General features: G+C 38.9%; 2 protein-coding genes across 4 annotated transcripts; both read right to left on the bottom strand.

Moving 5' to 3' along the window:
- Window positions 1–9,009: 9,009 nt before the first annotated feature.
- crppa (CDP-L-ribitol pyrophosphorylase A) lies at window positions 9,010–19,574 on the bottom strand. 2 transcript variants are annotated; one of them, XM_062465322.1, is made up of 11 exons: window positions 19,243–19,574; window positions 18,704–18,980; window positions 18,431–18,580; window positions 18,093–18,197; window positions 17,944–17,989; window positions 17,766–17,863; window positions 15,912–15,989; window positions 15,723–15,815; window positions 15,021–15,152; window positions 9,261–9,409; window positions 9,010–9,195 (listed from the first exon to the last, which is right to left on the bottom strand). In XM_062465322.1, the coding sequence occupies exons 1-10, from the start codon at window positions 19,449–19,451 to the stop codon at window positions 9,305–9,307; spliced, it is 1,293 nt and encodes a 430-aa protein (XP_062321306.1). In that variant the 5' UTR covers window positions 19,452–19,574; the 3' UTR covers window positions 9,010–9,195; window positions 9,261–9,304. The 2 variants fall into 2 exon arrangements, with proteins under 2 accessions (XP_062321306.1, XP_062321305.1); XM_062465321.1 differs by having other exon boundaries at window positions 9,010–9,409.
- Window positions 19,575–20,117: 543 nt separating this feature from the next.
- On the bottom strand, window positions 20,118–22,204 carry sostdc1a (sclerostin domain containing 1a). Of its 2 annotated transcripts, XM_062466313.1 has the most exons (3): window positions 22,053–22,204; window positions 21,761–21,903; window positions 20,118–20,993 (listed from the first exon to the last, which is right to left on the bottom strand). In XM_062466313.1, the coding sequence occupies exons 2-3, from the start codon at window positions 21,855–21,857 to the stop codon at window positions 20,554–20,556; spliced, it is 537 nt and encodes a 178-aa protein (XP_062322297.1). In that variant the 5' UTR covers window positions 21,858–21,903; window positions 22,053–22,204; the 3' UTR covers window positions 20,118–20,553. The 2 variants fall into 2 exon arrangements, with proteins under 2 accessions (XP_062322297.1, XP_062322296.1); XM_062466312.1 differs by lacking the exon at window positions 22,053–22,204 and having other exon boundaries at window positions 21,761–22,030.
- Window positions 22,205–22,510: the final 306 nt, after the last annotated feature.

Below are 22,510 nucleotides of genomic sequence, written 5' to 3'. Positions count from 1 at the left end.
AATTTAGGATGGTACAGTGTTTTGGTGTAACTTAGCTTGAAACTTAGAAGATTTTACTTACAGTAGATCAACTGCCACTTACGGAACCTGTGTCTGTCAGTCAGGCTGGACGGGGAAACAGGAGTGATACTATATGTAGTACAGGCATGATGTACAATATAATGTTTAATAAAAGTGTACAATGTTGCAATAAGTGTTAAGTGGTGATACATGTATAATGGGTATATTTAAAGAATAAAGGTAAGTTATTTACCATGTTTAAACAATGGGCAATGTAAAATTGTTTCAAAACATTTTTTAAATGTTTTTATGTCTTAACAGAAAGATTACTTGCACATCAATAAATTTACTATTCATCAGACTTGATGTCTGAGACTTCATCAGTACTCAGACTTGTACAGAAATGTACATTGAGTTTTACTGTTGCACTTCTGTCGCAGTGCATTTAAACTGTTAAACAGATGCGTGCAACATGTGACACGACTTAACATAAAAAGTTGTATAACTATTACCGAATTGAATAAACAACAATTTAGGAATTTATGTAAAATCTTATTACAACTGTTATCACCACTGTAGTCACTGTAGTCTGTTCTTTTCAGTTTTGTAAATATCCACTCATCAAATCATTCCAATAAGTGTTGTAGTGGGTCTGTAAGTTATATTCCTGTTATATTTTTTAATGCAACTCCTGGAGCTAAATTTTGTCTGAGCAACACTGAAAAAAGCTTTTTAGTAATATTAAAAAAAGTTATTGATATTGTTAGGTCAAAATTATTTTTGAAATTCAAATAACAACCCTAACCCTAACCCATCTGCAGAGGTCAAGCATAACAGAATATATTGGAATTATCTATATAATGTATTATATTCCATTCTATTTGTTCAAAACACAGTTTCTGCCAGTCTAATGGTCAAAGGCAGCAGTGACATCATCAACTGTTATGGTGGTAGTTGGCACGGTGGTTTGACTGAAGGTCTGCTTTTGCTTTAATCTTTAGTCGCAGCCTTTAGAAATGGTTGATATTGAACAGGGCCTAGCACTAAGGCAGACCACACCTCAAACAGCTTAGGGCTGCCCACTAAAACCTCCATTTAGATTTGGACTTGCTACAACCAATCCCTGAGCTCCATGCACATTACCATTGTGTTAAGCGTTTACTCCCAGACTACATTTGTATGACCTTCTGCTCTCCCATGAAGCCCTTATAGACTTCAGATGGTGAATAGAACTGAACGGGTCCAGAGTCATTCTTAAAACTGTGAATATGCCTTCAGCACCATTATCCATAAGTGTTTTTCGATTGCTTTATCCTGGTTGTCTGTTTCACAATCCAATTTTCTTTGGACACCCACAACTCTGATTCACTGAATAATAACTTCAACACTGGCCAACTACGTCACTTTACATGCTTTGATTGTCCAGTACATGTTGTTCCAATAAGGCTAATAATTCAAAATAGTGAAGCGAATGATTTATGATTTAATGGTTTTCTTTTCTCTCGAATATCCTGGGAGAATCTGAACAACATCCAGAGGGTTATATTTTCCAACTAGTGTGTAGGGACAATTGTATTTAAGTATTGTTAGAACATCTTTAACACATCTTATCAACTCCATCTTGGATTTACTCTAAGTGTATTTTCATGCCAAATCATCATGAGTGGTCAATTCTATATGGCACCTTTCACAGTGTGTAAGCCTGTGGATTCTGTGTGAAAACTGATATTCTAGAATGTAATTTATTCATATGTTGGCCTGTACCCTTATGTCTCTTATATGATCCTTGCTGTGAATGTGGGTTAGGGTTCATGTGGGATGTACAGTATGTGCTTGTCCTTTGGTGTGAATCCTGTAAATGCCTCATATTCTGTATTTTTTATGGTAGCCTGCCTATTCATCAGGTTGGATACTACAAGTATCACAGAAAGACAGATGTTCACAGTTATCAGTTGTCAGTTTGGGCAGTGGTTGGTTAAGGCTGGGAAGTATAGGATCAGATTAACAGCACAAGGTGGTCAGGTGTAGGAACCAGGAGCTATGGTCTATCACACAGAGCTCTGGGTTCCTACCTGACCACTCTGCTGCATGTGAAGTCTGACCTCTATAGGTGGGTGCTCAAAGGAGGAATTATGAGAAGGTCAAAAAAAACCATGATCCTATTTTGGTGTAATCCTAATTTACTCTAATTTTGGTCTAGTATTTGACTTTCGGAATACATTGTGTTATGGCGAACCCACTATTTATAGTAAACCAAAATGTTACATTTTTTATTCTGTCTTCTAACATGTTGGATTTGACATGATACAATGACTATGATGTCCAAGGGTAGACAACTAGTTTTCATTTGAAACATTGATCTACAGTGCATTAGGTTAATCAATTAAAAATCCCAGCACCTTTTCTACATAATTTCCCTATTTTGTGGTAATTAAAAATATTTGTTGAATTTATCACATATACACGAATGTACTTGAAAATTCCCAAATGCATCCATTGTTTTCTTGACATTTATATGTCTATTAATAGATCAAAGAGTCAAGGGTTATTCAAGTCAGGGGTTATTATTGTCCACAGGCAGTCTTCTAAATTTTGTGTGAAACTGTTGTTCTTTACCATTAATCTTTATGTTAAAAAAAGTATTTTTTCCTATGTTTATTATGAAAGATGTACAGAATGCACATGTATGGTAAATTGTCTATGTATCAGATATTCTGTATGTCATCATTGTATTTGGAATGAATTCTTAGATTAGTACAAAGTGAAATCAAAATCAAATAATTTCCATATTGTTCTTCTTTAACTGATCTGTTGAAATGAGCATCCTGTCATGTGCTGTTTGGACAAATAATGGCAACAGGGAAGTCTGGGAAAGATGAACAGAGGGCAATCCAAGATGGTTGTGCTTAAGAAGGAGAAAGAGGTTCAGGCAGGAAATACATACATTTACGGGGGTTTTTAGACCTCCCTGGGCCTTTTAAGGTACAGTTTTTCCCATGCGTAAGAAGAAGTGGCTTCTTTCAAATTGAGAAAAAAAGAACACCAAACATTTGCCAAAGGCATCACTCATTCTAATCTACGCTAGCTTTGTTGTTTGGAAATCAAGACACAATTCCCCCTTCAGATAAATAAATCCTTTAAAAAGCAGGCCTACAGATCATGAGGTACTGTACCAAAACTGAGAGACACTGTCATACTTGTGGTGGATCAAGTAAATAACAAGATTGTTTTGCCTGGCCGTGATCAAACAGTACAGAAAGCCCGATTTTCTTTCTTAATGGAGTGTATCATGTATCCTTGCCATGTTTACCTTTAACTAGATTGAACTTTTAGTCTGATTACAATGTGATAATTACCAGAGTGGTAATACATACACAAGTGTGTGACACACACAAGCAGCCACATCTACACTCATGCAGTATAGATGCATAAACCCACATGACACATGGCATGTGTACAAAAAATGCATTGCACACACACAAGCCTTTGTATACACACGCTGTATACAGCTACACTATCACAGACACATATTTTGCTATGATCTGGCTTACATGTAGTGTATTTATAAATCAGGCCCTTTTGTGGTGGTCTGTGAAGTAATAAGTTATGAGAATTCTGACAAACAGATGCCTGAACAAAGTCTGACAGTAAATAAGTAATAAATCTATAGTAGCCTATATGACATTAGGCTGCTCGTATCAGCGCAGAAGAAAATCTTTATAAATCACACATACAGTATGTAGACACAAATATAAGTCCCTCTTTAAAATGGAAACAGTATCACAAAAAAGCTTTGATGTGCCGGGACATCACAGTTCATTTGGGGTTTAAAAAAAGATGTAAAATGATTGTGTGTTTTATTGCCTGTCCCTGTGTACATTACTGGGTTTATTTCTGTGTCTGCATGGCAGGGTACAAATCATCTTTGGTCTCTTACTTCTTTTCTTTTTTTACTTACTCAGAGTGAGGGAAGTGTGGGGGGGTGCTTGCCAGACAGGGTCCTGTTCTTTCTCTTCCGGAAGAATTAGGCCCACATACATTACCACATTGTATTTTGTGGTGCACAGTTTTGGGGAGGAACTACTTCTGGCTTCAATGCAGCCTCAGTCCTGCAGACCTCTTGGGCCAGTTTACTCTTTAATTAGATTAGCCGGGTCCCCAATCTGGCAACCCTGTCCTCCAATCTGGCCACTCTCCTACCTTCACAGCACCGTAATATCTGGTCTTAAGGGGAGGAAATGACCTAAATGTTGGTTAGGCTGGTATTCTGTTACACCCAATGGTGTGCTGACAAAACGACTTATGGTAATGGAGATGTTAAAAAGTATGAGAAAGGAGAGAGAGAAGGAACTAGGATTTATGGTTGGGGTCTATGAAAAGTGCTCATTCAACCAAAAGTGCCGCAGGGCTGTGGCTGGGCAGCCTTTTTGGAGCAGCAGCTGAGAGAACCATCACAACCCGGGTCAGCTCCAAAACAGCCAATTAAAAACCCAGAGGCTGTTGAAGATCAATAAATTTCACCCGAGCATGGCACTACTCTAAATGGAAAAGAGATTTTGTGTCCGGATGCATGCTGAAAGAGCAGAAATACCATTGGCTCTATTTATTCTTGCACAAGAGGTGGATGAACAGTATTTTAAGTCATCTAGTCATCTGCCCAAAGGATGAATATCAAGATTGGATTTGAGAAGGGGTGCTACGGTTCCACTGTCCTTCATTTATCAAATAGATTTACCAGAAGTGAGAAATCATATACAATTACATGCTGAGGGCCCTGGAGAAGCTTATCCTTTTCTGAGCTTATTCTTAATACACTTTTATATTTTCAAACAATACAGGAATTCACAAAAAGACATGCAAAAAACTAAACTAACACATACATTATATTTTTTGCCAGAAATATATTAAGGAGATGTCAGTGTAAAACAGAGAGTGATGTCTGGAGATTTCCCCCACAGGAAGTAAGGAGCATGACTTATTCATGCTCATAAATCATTTCCATGGATGCTGGGAGCTGTCAAAGGCAGTAAGTTTTCCATGTTCAACCAAGAGACAATTTCTCAACAAGCGTTTCACTGCACAATGTGGTGCCTTGATCTCTTACTGTGTTTGTTATGTCACTTGTTCCCACAATATGATACAGATTGAGATGTTGTGACAGATCACGGTGAAAAATGTGCTGTTTATCTGTGAAGGATGTACTGAGAATTTTTATACCTTTTACATCACTCTGTTAGGAATGTGTGTGCCTTTGTAAAAAAAAAAAAGTTGTGTGCTACTTTCATGTGCGCATGTTTCACAAAATAGAACAGTCACTGCTATGTTTGTAGGATGGAGTTGGTGGGGAACGTTGAGATTAATTTGTAGTCACAAGGAGGGAAGACACACCTTGATACTTTCAAGATACTGTCTTCCATTAGGATTTGTTATGGCCGTCAAAGTGATGATTCTCCTGCTGTGAGAACTATCCCACACGTACAACTCTGCCAGGTCCACAGCTGCTTCCAACTAACATATATCTGTCTTTTTCTGGTTTTTACCTTTCATGTCTTACTAACTGACATACTATCCTTTCACATTTCACTCTAAACTGTAAATTGCTATGCAATTATCAGACCAAATTATGAGAACGAGTGTGAGAAAAAGATAGAAAGGTTGAGAGTCCTATCCTTTCAATAATTTCCACAAACTTGAATATTTACACAGCAATTACTAGTCATTTGTATATATATATATAATACTTGAGAGATGGCTTCAGTTAAGCAAGGTGTTATCTATAATAATAATATATCGTATACTCTCTATTCTGATGGTGATGGCAAAAGAGTACAGAGGAAGGAACCAGCCCACACAACAGAACAAAATCAAACTAAAATAGGGACATTTTATTAACTTAACATCATTCTGAAAGAAAGAGGGAGAAAGACAGGAAAAACAGTTAACCAAACTAAAGCGAGGCAAAGGGGGAAATTTAACCTAGTGTGCATAGACAAAGGTTATGCGATGAGGTGCATATCCATGGGTTTCTTACCTAGAAATTCTACTCGTAGTAATGCGAAATGGCGTAAACAGAACAAAGCAATAAACACAGAGATTACTCATCAGTATAAAGTAGTTTAAACTAGGAGACAGTGACATTATGACTGGTCAATCTACTTCCAAAACAAACCTTCAGCAAAACACCATCTTTCCTTCAGGCAGGACAAAGCAGCTAATATAACCTATGCAAATCAGATCAGTGACTGAACGATACCAAGGAGATACCAGAAGGGCATCAATGTAACAGGACACCCACAACAATGGACCAGCAGAGGAAGGATAATAATCTGAAAATGAGAAAGAACATCTATGAGAGGACAAAAGAACAAGCAACACCACACAGACATACAAGTGCAGGGGGCTAGCACCAGGACTGCACTCGCAATCCATCTTAAAAACGTCTAGACTCTCAAACAGCTCCTGATTATCCTCCATCACACTGTTTGGTTTCTTAGCTGTTTGGTTTATACAAAGAGGACATCCACATTTGTAAGGTACATCACTGTAACCTCAAATATCTACACACAAACACACGACTCATTCTCTCCATCCTCCACCTACAGCATGACAGGCCCCTTCCACAGCTCTCACAACGCTATAAACACAAATAATCAGCCATGATGAATGATTGGATCTGCCCGTACTGGTAATTGTAGATAATCGCTGAGCCCAATTTGGACCACTTCATCCAACACCAAGCCCACCCTAAGCACTTGGCAGTGTTAAGGCAGGCTGGTTTGGGACATTTCCACTGATGAAGCTCTTAAGTTTGGCTTTAGCGTAGCTCGGTATTAAATATGAGTGTTACATGCATCATAGGAAATGTCAGCTCCAGGCAAAGTAGGCTGCGCCAGGACTTGACTGTTTGAATGTCAGATAGAACTGACCCATGTCAGATAGAAGTGACCCATGTCAGATAGAAGTGACCCACTGATCAGGGGTTTATAGGGCTGGCATCTCTTGCTGAGTCCCATTTATAAAGTCTGCTCTCTAAACATCGGACTTCAGAAACAGCTCTGAGACATGCCATCTGTAGAAGTTCGTAGACGACTGGTGGATAACTTTGTTGAGTGGTGTTCCCAGAACCATCTACAGCTGAATGTGAGGAGGACAAGAGAGATCAGGAGGAAGAGGGAAGACTGTAGTCAATACAGTGAGTGGATGCCGAGGTGGTCCAATCCTAAGTATTTGGGAGTGCAGACTGGAATGGACTGGTAACACCCAGAATGTATACAAGAAGGGTCAGAGCCGCCTCTACTTCCAGAGGAGGCTCAGGTCTTTTGAAGTTTGCAGGCCCATGCTGAACATGTTCCATGTCAGTAATGGCATATCACATCACACCCACTACACATGGGTTCCACTACACAACATTTTGGCTGAGTATAGGAGGACTTTCAGTGAAAGACTTATTCTGCCCCGTTGCTTAACGGAACACTTCAGGAGGTTGTTCATAAAATCTTAAAATATAGTAAATACTAGCATCCATATCATTTGCTGATCTCAGTTGCATTGGGATGTTCACCTTATGTAGCCATGCTGTGTTACTTCATGGGTGTGGTGTGTAATCCATTAGAGCCTTTAGCATACAGTTTACGCTCTCACCCTACATGAATTGCACTTTAATCTAAACCTCAATTATTGCTCAATTAACTCTTTCATCTCTCTGGAATTTTGATAAATGTGTTGTATACAGGATAGTTTTACATCTCAATTATGTGATTTTAAGCTCCTTCTATAGAGCAATACCTTGATGTTACGTTGAGTTTTCAGAGGAGAGGAAATACCTCTATTCATTATTCCAATAAATCACAAACAAATACGAGTGTTTGGCATTATTTTTTATGCTGTTCGGAAACTCAAGGGCACCATGACTCACAGTCGAGCACATTATCCATCATCACCCACTAGATGTCGCTATAGCATAATCTAAGAAAATTTTACTTGAGAAAATCAAAAAGCTGTGGTTCTCCATAAACGTAAACCCTTTTCTTCGGTAAACACAGGTATGAGTATTTAATACCCCAAATAATAACCAAGGGCGAGTGTTCTGATTGTGTGAGAGGGTGTTCCTGGGTGTTCCTGGGTCCTGGTGTGTGTAGGTAGCACAAGTCTCCACACAAAACTATCTGGCAGCGCAAAATAGATTTATATGAACTGTGGAATATGACTATGGTTAATGCTAGTCAGTGCTTCAGAACCCAGAAGTCCTGAAGGTAGCCCCTAATCAGAACCAGTGGAGAGTAGTCAGATGACATGGACTTTCCATACAGAAAACGGCTCCATGGCTAAAACACTGGAGGATGGATCAGCATTCATCTTATTGATTAAAGCAAAGTCATGGTGGAATCAAAATATGATAGCTTTGACAAGAGTCCGGATTAGCTTTAGAGTCCTTATTTGTTTTTATATGTGCACTTTGCAGTTTTTTGTGAAATCTTCAAAGAATGAAGAGAATAAAAGTCTTCCTGTTTCTCTTTTAAAAGTATTAAGTTATTTTACTTAATTATTAATGTGAGGCAATGATGAGAGCCAATACATCTGTGAGCGGTTTTATGGCACAGCATATTCTTCCACCCCAACATTGATTCTGTAATCAAAGGAATCTGCGTAGGTTCGACAAGGATCAGGAGCCAAAACCTTTTGTGAGAAATGAACATGGTTGAGAAAATCTGATTGCATCTATTGGTTGTTTGCAGCATAAGCAATGAGATCAATGCATTTTCATCCATGAAGAAAATAATATAATACTACAAAATAGATAGAAATTACTTGTTGACACTATCCAGAACAATCAGGTTCTCACACGGAACCTATTCCATCATCCTGGTGTGTGTAGGTGGGACCAGGGTGGGGTTGAGTGAGAGGGTGTTCCTGGGTCCTGGTGTGTGTAGGTGGGACCAGGGTGGGGTTGAGTGAGAGGGTGTTCCTGGGTCCTGGTGTGTGTAGGTGGGACCAGGGTGGGGTTGAGTGAGAGAGTGTTCCTGGGTCCTGGTGTGTGTAGCTGGGTCCAGGGTGGGGTTGAGTGAGAGGGTGTTCCTGGGTCCTGGTGTGTGTAGGTGGGTCCAGGGTGGGGTTGAGTGAGAGGGTGTTCCTGGGTCCTGGTGTGTGTAGGTGGGTCTAGGGTGGGGTTGAGTGAGAGGGTGTTCCTGGGTCCTGGTGTGTGTAGGTGGGTCCAGGGTGGGGTTGAGTGAGAGAGTGTTCCTGGGTCCTGGTGTGTGTAGGTGGGTCCAGGGTGGGGTTGAGTGAGAGTGTTCCTGGTAGCTGCTTACACCTTCAGCAGCTGTCCAGTCAGGGCAGGGTTTCTGTCCTGGATCAGAGCACATATGATCTCAGCCATTCTTCCTACTAACTGCTCCCAGTGATTTACCTCCTGTGATAAAAACACACATAAATAAACCTTTAGTGCTCCATATGTAAATTGTATTTAATATATTAAGATCAGATGTGAGTTCATACAAGACACAAAGATACATACTCATATAAGTACTTTTAAGGGTTTACATTTTTAAACCCATAAAAATGTAAACTGCAACACAAACCTTGTCTTGCAGTTTCTGAGGAAAAGTAGATTAAGGTATTTCCAAAGCAGATTGTATGTCCTACAGTTAAGAAGATCGTGAGCCGGATTCCTGAGTAATAAATCTAGTCTTGTGTCATAATATCGAACGCATATCCAAAGCAGAAAGTAAGAAGCGATAACATCTGAATTCTCTAAATCAAATCTGGTAAAAAAAAATATATACCCCCAAAAAAGTTAAATTGCCGTAATTTTCTCTAGCACTTTCTCACATACTTTTGGGGAAAAAAATGTTTGGCCCATACATGTGCATTTATATTCTCCTATTAAAACTATAGTAATGAAGTACATCCACAGGTATCCCTGTCACAAAACAAAAATACATTTCCTCAGCCAAATGGCCTTGTATACTAAGCTTTTCATGCACAGATGATATCAGATGATATAAGTTTTATGCTTATAAAACTGTTATTAAATCAAAAATAATATTGACTTTGCTCTTCAGGCATAATGCAATGGTAGCCGTGTTTTCTAACCTGATATCTAGATTACTACTTCTGGTAGCTAGAAATCGACTGCATTTCGTATTGTTGCTGCATGTTTGGCAGTATTTCCTATTTAGGGAGTCCAGTGATTGGAGGGCCAAGAGAGATTCCCATGGGTGTATACATTTTAATGACGTACAAATTGGGCCATCCCCCCAAATTCCATACACAATGAGTATTCGTTGGAAAGGCTTTGTCAGTGAACTAACAGAAATACAATTCATTTGTCAAACCTAGCCATGAAAGTATCCACACATTACCCAGTATGACAAAAAAACATGAACTTGATTCACCAGCTACAGTTCACTGACTGATGTCTCACTGCTAGAATATCAGATGTCTTGCATGATGCTTTGTCTGATCAGGAAACCAAGGTGTTTTATCTTTCAACTTTAATAGCATGTACATGTACATCCCTAAAAAAAAAATAGGGAAATGTTTTTATTCACACGATTTACTAATATAATAAAATTGCATCTAACTTTAGTTAATTTCAATGTAGTCATTGTCAGGAACAGCACAAGTCTCCACACAAAACTATCTGGCAGGACAAAATAGATCTATATGAACTGTGGAATATGACTATGGTTAATGCTAGTCAGTGCTTCAGAACCCAGAAGTCCTGAAGGTAGCCCCTAATCAGAACCAGTGGAGGGTAGTCAGATGACAGGGACTTTCCATACAGAAAACGGCTCCATGGCTAAAACACTGGAGGATGGATCAGCATTCATCTTATTGATTAAAGCAAAGTCATGGTGGAATCAAAATATGATAGCTTTGACAAGAGTCCAGATCAGCTTTAGAGTCCTTATTTGTTTCTATATGTGCACTTGGCTGTGAATTTTGGGAAATCTTCAAAGAACGAAGAGAATAAAAGAGTCTTCCTGTTTCTCTTTAAAAAGTATTAAGAGTCATTGTTCTTTTACTTAATTACTAATGTGAGGCAATGATGAGAGCCAGTACATCTGTGAGCAGTCAGCAGAATTATGGCACAGCATATTCTTCCACCCCAACATTGATTCTGTAATCCATCACAGGAATCTGCGTAGGTTCGACGAGGATCATGAGCCAAAACCTTTTGTGAGAAATGAAATTGGTTGAGAAAATCTGATTGCATCTTTTGGTTGTTTGCAGCATAAGCAATGAGATCAATGCATTTTCATCCATGAAGAAAACAATTGTTAAAAATCAAAATAGATAGAAATCACTTGTTGACACTAGCCAGAACAATCAGGTTCTCACACAGAACCTATTCCATCATTCAGAACATATGTGTGGAGGCTGTGGGGATGATAGATGTAATGAGGTTGATTATTGGTCTATTAACCACCCAAGAGCAGTGATGAAGTCTATGGAAAGAAGCCATGTCTTAGGCTTTATAGAAGACACCTACAAAGTAAGTCATCCAACCATTGCTAATAAGAACTCTCTTGTAGCGGTTTGTTTTGTTGATAAACGCAAAAAAATAAAGTATATATAAAAAACTAAAAGTCTGTTTTTCATTGTTCAGACCCCTTAAGGAGGTTAGGATCCCTTGTTATACTTATGGACTTTGGGGGGATGGCTCAATTTGTACGTCATTAAAATGTATACACCCATGGGAATCTCTCTTGGCCATCCAATCACTGCACTCCGTCTCAATAGGAAATACTGCCAAACATGCAACAACAATACGAAATACAGTCGATTTCTGGCTACCAGAAGTAGCAAGCTAGATATCAGGTTAGATAACACGGCTACCATTGCATTATGCCTGAAGAGCAAGATAAATACTTATTTTGACTTAGTCGCTTTGGATAAAAGCGTCTGCTAAATGAATACATGTAAATGACAATCTACACTGGTGCTTCAACTGTGGCAACCATTTGGATTGTTCCCAAACACAAAGGCCTAATTGCCAATGTGGGAGAAATTGAAGATTTCCTGGGGTAAGTGGATGTTAACAGTGATGTCATTTTGGTACTGTAACACAATCTGTAACTGCCCCTTTACAACATCCACTTACCCCTTCCATCTGTCCTCCGCACTGTGTCTTCCTACACTTTGGTAATAGCCTATAACACTAACAATTAATAGTGTTTCCTTACATAGCAATTCCTATTTATCTAAGTTTTTACTATTGTTATTGCTATGTAGATACATGGTAGTTAAAGTAACATTACTGTAAAGAGTTGCCCATTATGATCTTATTTTTCATAAAGTCATGCAAGCACTAACACTTGTAATCTCTCTCAAACAGCGCATCATTATTCCAAACTTTTACAGAATGGAACTTCCCTCATTATGGGCTATTTTTTACTGTTTGAGAGGATTCTGACAACAACATATCTTTGAATCTAAGTGAAAAGAAAGAAAACTTCAGCAAACCACACAATAAGCAGTCTTTAAGAAGAAATTACTCAAAATGCCACAGATGCAATCAACCTTTCCATCTTGGAGATGCAAGCATCTAACCCACTGCCACACATGAAGGGGTTCTTTGAAGCCATGGGATTTACAAAAAACCATTGACAATTGACATGCCTCTGTTATTCTCTGAACTCTCTGCCCTGAGGAGCCCTGCTACTAAGGGCTTCCACTTCTGTTTTCTTTATTAAGAGACAGTTGAACAGGGGAAATAACAAAGTTTATGGAAAAGCTTGAAAAGTGCCAACGCCAAGAGTGCTGGAAAGAGCCATTAAAAGTAGTAGTCAAAAAGAATGGCCAAGAAAGACTGTTTTATAGCCTACTTTCATCGTCAGAAAAGCTTATAGTCATCATATTTGGTCTTTCTGGCAAATACTTGGGTCATGAGATGCTATCGATTCTGGCTATGAAATTAGCCACTTGAGGGCAGTATCATAACAGCAGCATAGCTAACCAGCGGTTGGTCTTTAGGAGCTAGCGAGCGAGCATCCATCCATCCATATCCGCATAAGTACAGTCAGACCTGTAAGTTAAACACTACAAAAACAAACCTTCTTGTGGCCAATATACCGAAGGCAAAATCCTCCTAGTGCTGTTTCACTAACATCTGTACAACCCAAATACGGGAGGTGGTTACACACAATATTACACACAATATACAAGAATACACTTCTGCATTTTTCTCTTGACACAATATTTACAAACTAATTGAGAGGACCTGGAGTGTATTAAGAACATTCTTTGTTTGTAATAGTTCCCTTTTGGAATGTTGCTCTCAAATTGGATAGTCACGTTGTAGCGAAAAAGATCATTTCTGGTCTTTTTAATCTAAGAAATCAAAGCTGAATAAACATTGCTATGTCTGGTCCTCTGGATAAACAAGCAGCGGTTGAGCTTCACACATAGCGGTACACATCTGGCACACTCTATGTGCACAAGATCAAGTCTGATATCCAGCACATGTCACAGCAGTCTATAACTCCCAAAGCCCTGACCCTAACACTCTACAAAACATCACTGGGGACGTGACCTACCCCAGGGCTTCTGTCCATATACAGACATCGACCCTAGGGGAACGTATTGTTTCTCGTGCGTTTCCAGGGGAATCCAAAGTAAAGGTTACAGACATAATTAAGACAACAAAAAGAAACAATTAACCGACTGACAAGTGAAAATACTGTGTGGATATATTGAAACATAAATCTGATGCAAAGTAAAATATCCACAAAAGATAGCAAAATAGGCCACGTCTGTCAGTAATGCTGGAGATGTTATTGTAGCAACAGAAAACTAATTTTCAAGTTTTGTTTTTGAATCACATCTAACTTTTTTCAAAACCCGTTTCACAAGCCAAAGGATTGGGTTTTGAAAACAGCCAACCAACCGAGAATTACTCAGTTGATTTTAGAACATGCGGTTGGCTGTCAGTCAAAACAACCAGACAATAACTGACATGTAGTTCAATTTCCTCCCATATTTAGATCGCAAGTATTAAGTATATAACATAAGACCATTAATTATTGATCGGTAGTTATTTGTAAGCACAAAGTCAAAACAAATGATAAGTGCAACATCATTAACAATTTAAAATGTGAGGTCTGTTAACGAGAAAGGGTGCTACAACAGGATCTCAATACAAAGTAAGTTACAAGTCTCTGTTTCTGACTGACAGACATAATGAAAGTCTTCTATCATGTTTCCCTTAATTTGAAATCAGTAACAAAGAGTGGTAAAATCTCTCTCATGGAATTCAAATATGACTAAAGCAACACAACAGATGTCGGAGAAGGCAACATGCAAGTTTAAAACAATAATGAAGGCTGTTTCCTTTAGGATATTTGAGAGTATATTTATGGGAGTCTGTTTACTGATGCTTCAAATAAAATTACAGCAATAACATGCACAGAAATACTTCCCAAAAAGAATCCCATCTTTAAACAAATAGAAACCATAACACAAAATGTTACTAGAACAACATGAATTGTTAAGGATGTTTCGTTCATTTCGTTTCTGTCAATAATAAAAAACAAAAAACAAACCTAGACAAATAGTGTTTGCAAATATTTTGTGGAGCTATTGTGTATGAATAAGGCCATCAAAAATAACACGATTAATGTTCTCATTATAATTAAAACTTCTGATTTATGCAGGGATTTCCTTCTGCAGTTCCACTATCTCATAACTATAGCCGTTTTATCATGCCAAACACACATTATCTCTGTTCACTCCCTCCACAAGTTTCCCCCTCCAAGAATTATAGCAGGATGTCTAATTAACAACACAACTCTCCTTAGAAAAGGGGAAACATGGAGGTAGAGAAAGCAAGATGATATGCATTATGATCATAACCTAGAAGTAAATAATAATAATGTATAATAGAGGTAATAAAGCAGTGCAGACTTTCTAGACTCTTCTATTAGGCGTTGGACAAATGTGTATTACATGGTTATATCTCAATTCACTCAGGATTTATAAATAAGGAGGAATATATAAAGAGAAACAACAAGGCTTACCTTTGAGTGATGAAGCTGGATGCCATACAGTAAGATATTTCTGAGCTTGGCTCCTCTGCCAAACTCCATCATGCCCTCTGGCTCTTCCATGTTCTTGCTGTTGGACAAGCCCTCTGACACGTTTAAATGCACCTATCAAAACAGAACCACCACAACCAGTCAGTCTTCCTTTTGTCAGTACCAAGGCTCTTTTGTAGAGGTAGTGCTTTTATCTTTCGACAGATAAAACCATGCATTGTTCAGTCATTGGACTGGGACTGAACCGGGATTTCTAGCCATTGTGGAGGGACATGTCAAACAAGTCTGTTCCAGTATTCAACAAAAGGGATTAACCCCTCTTTGTCCATCTCTTAGTGAAAGGAAGACATGAAGACATGTTTGCTAGTAAGATCATGCCTAACCTGCATTTAGTGACAAGCCCCTGCCTTTAAAAGTAACATCTACAAGCCCACTCTTTGTTTTGAATAACTGGCAAATGAAATTACAAGTAAGAAAGGCAAGTTCATTCATGGCTAGATACACTTTTTGGCTTCTTTGGCATCTTTTTTAGGTCATTACGCCATCCAATATGCAACAAGACAAACTTGTGATTGCCAAAAGATGAGTCATTCTACAATAACACCCCATTCTACATTAACACCATAACGGTGTTGATACAGCAGCATTACATGACAAGCCGGCTATAGCCCCATGTGAACTTACCCAAATAATGACCACTGGATATAGTAGTGCTTGGTTCCTCTCTTCCAAAGCCCGGATAATTTCTTCAACTTCTGACAGGAAAAAATTGTTTACCTGGGGCATTAATAGAAAATAGATAATTGTATTAACAAACACTACTTGTGATATTGGACTGTCCAAGATTCAATTTGTTCTCCAATATAAACTTACAGAAATTTGGATGAAGTTCCATTGTTTTGCCATGGACCTGGCATTGTCTCCAAGTAGGTCTGGAATAACATCAACTTGCTAGGACAATACAATAAATGTGTTAAAAACAGAAGACATTCAATTGGATTTGTTTCTGGAAAGGACACGACTGGTGGACCATGGAGCTGTTTGTGTAAGACCAGACAGGAGGGGAACACATAGGAACTATGGGATCTCATGGACCAACTTCATTTCACTGACAGAAGCAGAAACAAGTCTCAAGCAGAGAATCAAAGACTGACCAAAGAAAAGAGAGTAAGATCATATTTTATGCTTTTCTGTTTCATTAAGCACTTTATTCTTTTACCTGTGTCACTCCTTTGCTTTTTTTTATTATTATTATTTTTGTCCGTCCACATGTTAAGTTATCTTATAGGCCTAGGCAAATCTTTTGGAGAAAAGTGATACATGCGTCTGCAGACCGCATTTCATCTTGGGTGGATATGAAAACATTCTCATATATTAAGCTAAAAAGAGTGTGGAGAGAGATAAGCAAGAGGATGCAGAAGTGATGTATTTTCTTTGTCAGATCCTCCCTTCTTTACTTCATGTTGACTTCAATAAGGACAGTGACCCGTTTCTGACCTCTGCCAATTGTGGTAAGGCCAAAATATGTACGAGGTGTGCATATTTTTGTAACAAATTTGACATAATTTGCATTGCATATTTAAATCATATGACTAAACCTGCATCTTTCTTCATCTATCTCTCTAGGAGCTTGCAGTGACAATTAATATTACCCCTTTCAAAACACACAATTACTGAACCCATAAGTACAGGCAAAAATGCAGCCATATTTTCAAACAGTGTGCCCTGACTCCCAGTTCAACTCAACTCAGCCCATCCCTCCCTTCATCCTGTATGAGATTCACATGTCACTGATAAAAAGGTGACTACTCATTACGTTTACTCTTCTCTTCTTTCATCTTTTCGGAAACACCCAAGAAAAATGTATCATGTCACAAGCATGTACACACTGGTAAACAGCCTCCCCATCAACCTGAGCACACACAGGGATGGTTTCAATCAGTTCTGCTAGGACTGACACTGACACCACCATCTTTGAGGCCTAGAAACAGCTAGATCTTCCCATCTAAGGGACTTGGCACAGCTTTAAAGGAAGATGAGCTGTCAGTGCACTGTTACATGAAAACACATCATGCGCTGTTAATTTTCACTCCACTATCCTTGAGGATTTGGGTGTTCAGTAACTTGTCAAGGTGGACATGTGGCGACAATATGGGAGAAAATGTTCTTCACACCCAATTCACATTTTATATGAATAGAAAAGGTAAATAAAAAGGGTCTAGATTAAAATTGTACTGTATATGTGAGGGATATCTGATACAGTATGGGGACCTTGGTGAGGATGATCAAAACAGTAAATTAATCAAGCTATTCCCATGGAATGACAAATATTGAATGCCATATGTTTCCCTTTCATGAAGTATAAGAGGTGATGGTAGTGAAAGATGAGAAGAAAGAGGAGTTTAGGGAGAGCAGTAAATAGAGTGTAAGTCTCTGACAAGCGTCATTAAAGGTCTGAACACAGACCCAAGCAGGGCTAATCCCTCACATGATAATCTATTGAGTAATCTCTGTAGTACTTTCTAATAACTCAACAGTAAAGCATTTCTAACATCTTGGTTATTAGTTGATTTGTCATTAATAAAACACCCTTATGTTTAATAATCTATTCTAAACAGTATACCATGCGATTATTGATGTCAATGCGTTGTCTGTGTCACTTCCAAGGCTTCATACAAATGCTTGGGACAAACACTCATCCAATCAATATTAAAATCATCATCATACCATTTCCAAAGCTCCCACTATCTTCTGTAGTGTTTTGGCCATGTCTCTAGCTTGTGTCGACTCACCTGTGATAACACAGGCAGACTGGGATAGGCTATCTGGAAAAAAGGATGCACAACTTGCTGCAAATATCCCTTTCATATTGGCAATGAAAACATTTCAAACACTATGTTATTACCTTTGATAATGGATTCTGCAGCAGCTAGATCTCGTTTGTAGGTTACCTATTGATAAACAGATATGACTTCATGGTTAAGATTTATCAGATCATTTTGAAAATAATTGCAAACCTGCACTACAAAAAAAAGGTTCACAAGATTGACTGACCTTCCATAGCGTTGGAGGCCCCTCAATGAGCTTGGCATTAGTGCCACAGTATTGCAGAGCCAGATCAAGGCACTCTGTACCAAACTCAAAGTCAGACTGGCTGCACTAAGGGTAGAACACAAGACAGTAATTTTCTGCTTTATTTAATTTGAAAGTAACCGTTAAAGACAGACAGGAAAGGCTAAAGGGGAGACAATGCAGAAAATGGCCCCGGCCTGGAATCTGGGGTCCCTGCGATAAGGCCTTAGCATATGTGGTAGGCAATATGGAGAGCCACCGAAGTGGATACGCCAACAGGTTACATGTCAAGATAATAATGGAACCTTAGTACCCCCTACCCTTTGATAGGCCTGGTAGATAACATCATAGAGAAAACCCTGGGGCATCTCGCTGGCTCTGTACTTGGCTCTCTTCAAGGAGTGGTCCAGATAGCCATCAGGGGTGGTAGCAATCACTGTGGACACCAGAGGACGTATGGCACCAGCTGCCTGGAGGAAAGGGAGGGGAAAGGGGAGCATAAAGACTGTGTGCTTGTGTGTGTGGCATTGTTGCAGTAAACATAAAATGCTCAGGGCAAAATTGTTTAAATCAATATTTCTAAAACTTCCAACCCCTTGTTCTTTGGCAGCCATTGCTATCTTGAGTAGGAAGTCCTCCTCCACAAAGGGTCGTACTGCATCATGGATAATAACCACCTTTGGCTTGTTGACAGCTGACCCATCTTTTCCCTCACAGAGGGCTTGGATTCCATTAAATATAGATCTGTGGCGAGTAGATCCACCATGCACCACTTTGACTTTCCTGTGGTGAAACTTCTGTATAATGTCCATCATCAAACCGAGGTTCTCCTTGGAAACCACAACGGCAATGCTTTCTATCCATGGTACCCTGTCAAAAACAGACACCTCAGTTTAACACTTTATGAACTTTGGACATGTATAATAATTTATTATTTAGGCATAATGTGAACCAAATACTAAATGAATATCAAACATTGAATATATATAACTGATCAAGTATTGATATGTTATATCAGCAGTTTGAGCTACATGGGGACTCCCATGTGCACTGGGCACAAGGCAGGTACTAAAGTAATATCACTAATTCCTGCGACGGGGACTTTTGAAGACAGCTAAATCGTTAACTTTACCTCTCAAAAGCTTGAACTGTGTAACTTAACAGGGGTCTGTTGAGAAATGTGCAGAACTGTTTCGGTGTTTGCAGTCCTGTTCTCTCTCCAGAGCCCCCGGCTGGAAGAACCACAGCGACCGAAAAATCCACGCAGCTGTTGCCAGCATTATTTTTACTCAACCCAGCCTCGCAGGTTGAGAAAAGTATTGGTTCTAAGGGCTTGCTCATGTTGCCTCCGTCTGCTTGTCAGCTTTTAGTAATTCGTTTGCATCAATGAAAATACTGTCTAACATATGTCAGTTTGCACCATCCTATCAACCCAACTCAGCCAATGTTTTGCTGGAGGAATACTTCCTGGTCACGGTTTTTCAAAATAAAAGTTTTTTTTCTACATTTGTAAAAATGTGAAATTAACTATAATGGTTTCTTGCAATTAGCATTTTAATGAAAATTCGCGCTACTCAACAGGGTGCAGAAGGTTGTGTATGTTATTTGAAAGTGTGTTCCATTCCAGAATACTGTTTACCAACTTCAAATTGTAATGTCATTGAGGTAATCCAGTAATCGATTAATTGCTTTCAGTTATATCAGGGTGATATTAGAATATCATAAATTATTCACCTCCCAGGCCATATGCAAATTACCACACGTAAGTGTCCTGAATTTGCATTGGATGTTGTCCATCAAATGCAATTTCTTTTTTTTTAACAAAAATCCATGCCCATAGAACCCTCCGATCAGATGGAATCCCGTCATCAACACTTCATAAACCTTTAGTAAGTTATTAAGTTGTTTGAGTTATTTAATTCTTCAAAGTAGCCTCCCTTTTCCTCGATGACAGCTTTGAACACTTGGCATTCTGATGTTCAAACATTTTAAAAGAAGACATGAATATCAGTTGAAATATTATTTTTTTAATAAGAAATTTGGCTGTTAGAAAAAAGCTAAAGAGTAAGTTAAGGATACAGATGATCAAGTGATCTTAAACAAAAAAATCACATGTATATCTTGTAGCTGTAGCATATATAAAAATGTTTACACACAAGGGACAAATACGTACACATGCATATTTACACTCTTTATGGAGTAAAGTTAACGGCATCTTAGTGGAATATTACTTTTAATGGTGTCATTTGATGTAAACAATTGGCTGTAAAAGTGTGCTGTTACAGTATGTCTAAATCTATAATTATAGGCTTAAGGGTTAAATAATTCTCTGTTTCTCAGGATTGGCAGTCCACCTTCCACTTCTGCTTATTCAAAGGCCCTAACAAGCAAATTACAAGATGATTTATGACCAAAGTCACTGACATATTCCACGTCCCCTATCTTAAGGTTCCACCTCATGCCAGTTATTATTCATCTTTCTCTTACCCAGCCTCTTCTTGGTCTTAGACTTCTGCTTATGGAGCTGCTGAGATTCAGACAAAGTAGCAAGTTCCTTGTGGCCTGACTCGTTGTGCTGTCTGGAGTACCTCATGCACTTGCACGAAGTGACCACAGTGATTTTGTAAGTTCGTGTGCTACTGTCCTGGCATTGGAGTAGGATGCGTTGCGTACGTGTTTTGTCGTTGACACAGCGCCATTGCTGACTGTTCCTTCTGCTCCAGAATTTCTTACGGTAGCCACCACCAATCCAGTTGGGCAGGATCTGAGTTGGAAGGCATTCGCCTGCACACACCAGCTCCTTGATGGGGTTGATGCTGGTGCATTGACCATCAGAGATATACTTGGTAGACCTTAGTTCTCTGCATCCCACTTGGTTTTGCTCTGCGAGAGAAATATAAGTGATAAAGAGATTCCATATTTATGACAGTAGATTTATTTGTTGTCATTTCTTTCGTTAAATGCAGAACGAGAATAACTCGACCACATTGATTACTTATGTTTCCCCAGGAGTTTTTTGTAAACATACAAGCCTGCCTTTTAATTGCTTGTAAAGGAAGTGGTGCATTTTCCTAACATGTAAAGGCTATGCTGTCGATGGACCTGGCTTGATAGTGGGCCTGTGCAACAGATCGACTGTTAGTATAGACTGCAACTACTTACACTGTAACAGCTTGTACCCATTTAAACAATGATATACAACTCAGTGACAATGCACGCCCTTCTTTATGACAGTCTGGTGAATAAACAGAGAAGCTTTATCAATTATGTTGGGAAAACTCCAAACTGCATTATCACTATCATTATACACTTCCTGTGTATAAGAATACACCTCCATTCACTCCCAAGGAACTGTGCAAAAATACTGCCAGGTCTCCACCACCCTGCATGCATGGGAAATCCCAGGAAATCTGAATGGTCCTAATTATTTAACTGGTAGCTTTGATGTTCCCTTGTTTTAAAGTAAACTTTCAAATGCTAACACAAATTATTATTATTATTATTCGTCTTATTCAGTTTGGGCAGTAAATTGTTTCTCCATTGCTTATCCACAGCCAGTTTGCCTATTCTATAATGAATAACAGCTTATAACAAATCAGAATTATGCACAGTCGATAATATAAAGGGTATTAACAAAGGTATTCACTCACCACTTATTTGAAGCACACCATTTGTCGCGCCTTTCCCTTCAATACGTGCGCGGTTCAAAGACACATTGCTCGAAGTATTCATAACCGGGATGGCCATGAGTGAATATATGTTCTCAGCATCGTTTTTCAACGCTTGGCAACACCTTAGGAGAACACAATATATAAATATGAGACGGCACGGTTCGCACGAATTCAAATACATGTTTGCTAGGAATATCTGGAACAAGCTGATCTGTGGCGGGTAAACTAATAATTATCAAATGTCTTCTGCTAAGACACTATGTCACCTTACCATGACTGGTTTATATAGTCAAGCCTTCTTGTTTTGGCAGCCGCTCAGGTGCATGACTTTGGCGTCTGTTGGTTAAGCATGGGCGTAACTGAATGGGCAACCACGCCCATAGTTTGCTCAGGAGGCTAGAACTGCGCACTAGCCAACGTCAACATCTGGAGGGACCTGCCTCCGTTCCCTAAATGAGATTGTTATTTTATTATCAAAAGGATTGATGTCTAACTAGTGACAACATTGAATTCATTATGCCATTTTTACTCGAGATGTATTCTGTTTATTCCGTTTTAAAGTGGTTGGTCCTGCAAACAAATTGCACATTCTCTAATATTCTGACCTGTTCTTCACCCACATAGGCTACACATTATGGCAAGGTTGAGGTGATAGGATCAATGTCTATCTTTGAAACCCAGAAAGATTGTAGTTGTAAAGGATTTTTAAATATATCCCAAAAGACTTCC

The sequence above is a fragment of the Osmerus eperlanus genome, chromosome 7 (assembly GCF_963692335.1).
Source record: "Osmerus eperlanus chromosome 7, fOsmEpe2.1, whole genome shotgun sequence".
Classification (NCBI taxonomy): Eukaryota; Metazoa; Chordata; class Actinopteri; order Osmeriformes; family Osmeridae; genus Osmerus; species Osmerus eperlanus.
The sequence above is the reverse complement of the archived record's forward strand: the minus strand, read 5'-3'. Positions and strand labels throughout refer to the sequence as shown.

What these genes read in the sequence shown, in the direction of transcription:
- sostdc1a (XM_062466312.1), bottom strand. Translation starts at nt 21,962, where the DNA reads ATGTATTTGAATTCGTGCGAACCGTGCCGTCTCATATTTATATATTGT. An exon ending in TGGTGTGCTTCAAATAAGTG is followed by an intron (nt 20,994 to 21,760) that starts GTGAGTGAATAC and finishes TTTCTCTCGCAG; the next exon opens with AGCAAAACCAAGTGGGATGC.
- crppa (XM_062465321.1), bottom strand. Translation starts at nt 19,451, where the DNA reads ATGAGCAAGCCCTTAGAACCAATACTTTTCTCAACCTGCGAGGCTGGG. An exon ending in GGCCTCCAACGCTATGGAAG is followed by an intron (nt 17,990 to 18,092) that starts GTCAGTCAATCT and finishes GTTTATCAATAG; the next exon opens with GTAACCTACAAACGAGATCT. An exon ending in GGAACTTCATCCAAATTTCT is followed by an intron (nt 15,816 to 15,911) that starts GTAAGTTTATAT and finishes TTAATGCCCCAG; the next exon opens with GTAAACAATTTTTTCCTGTC.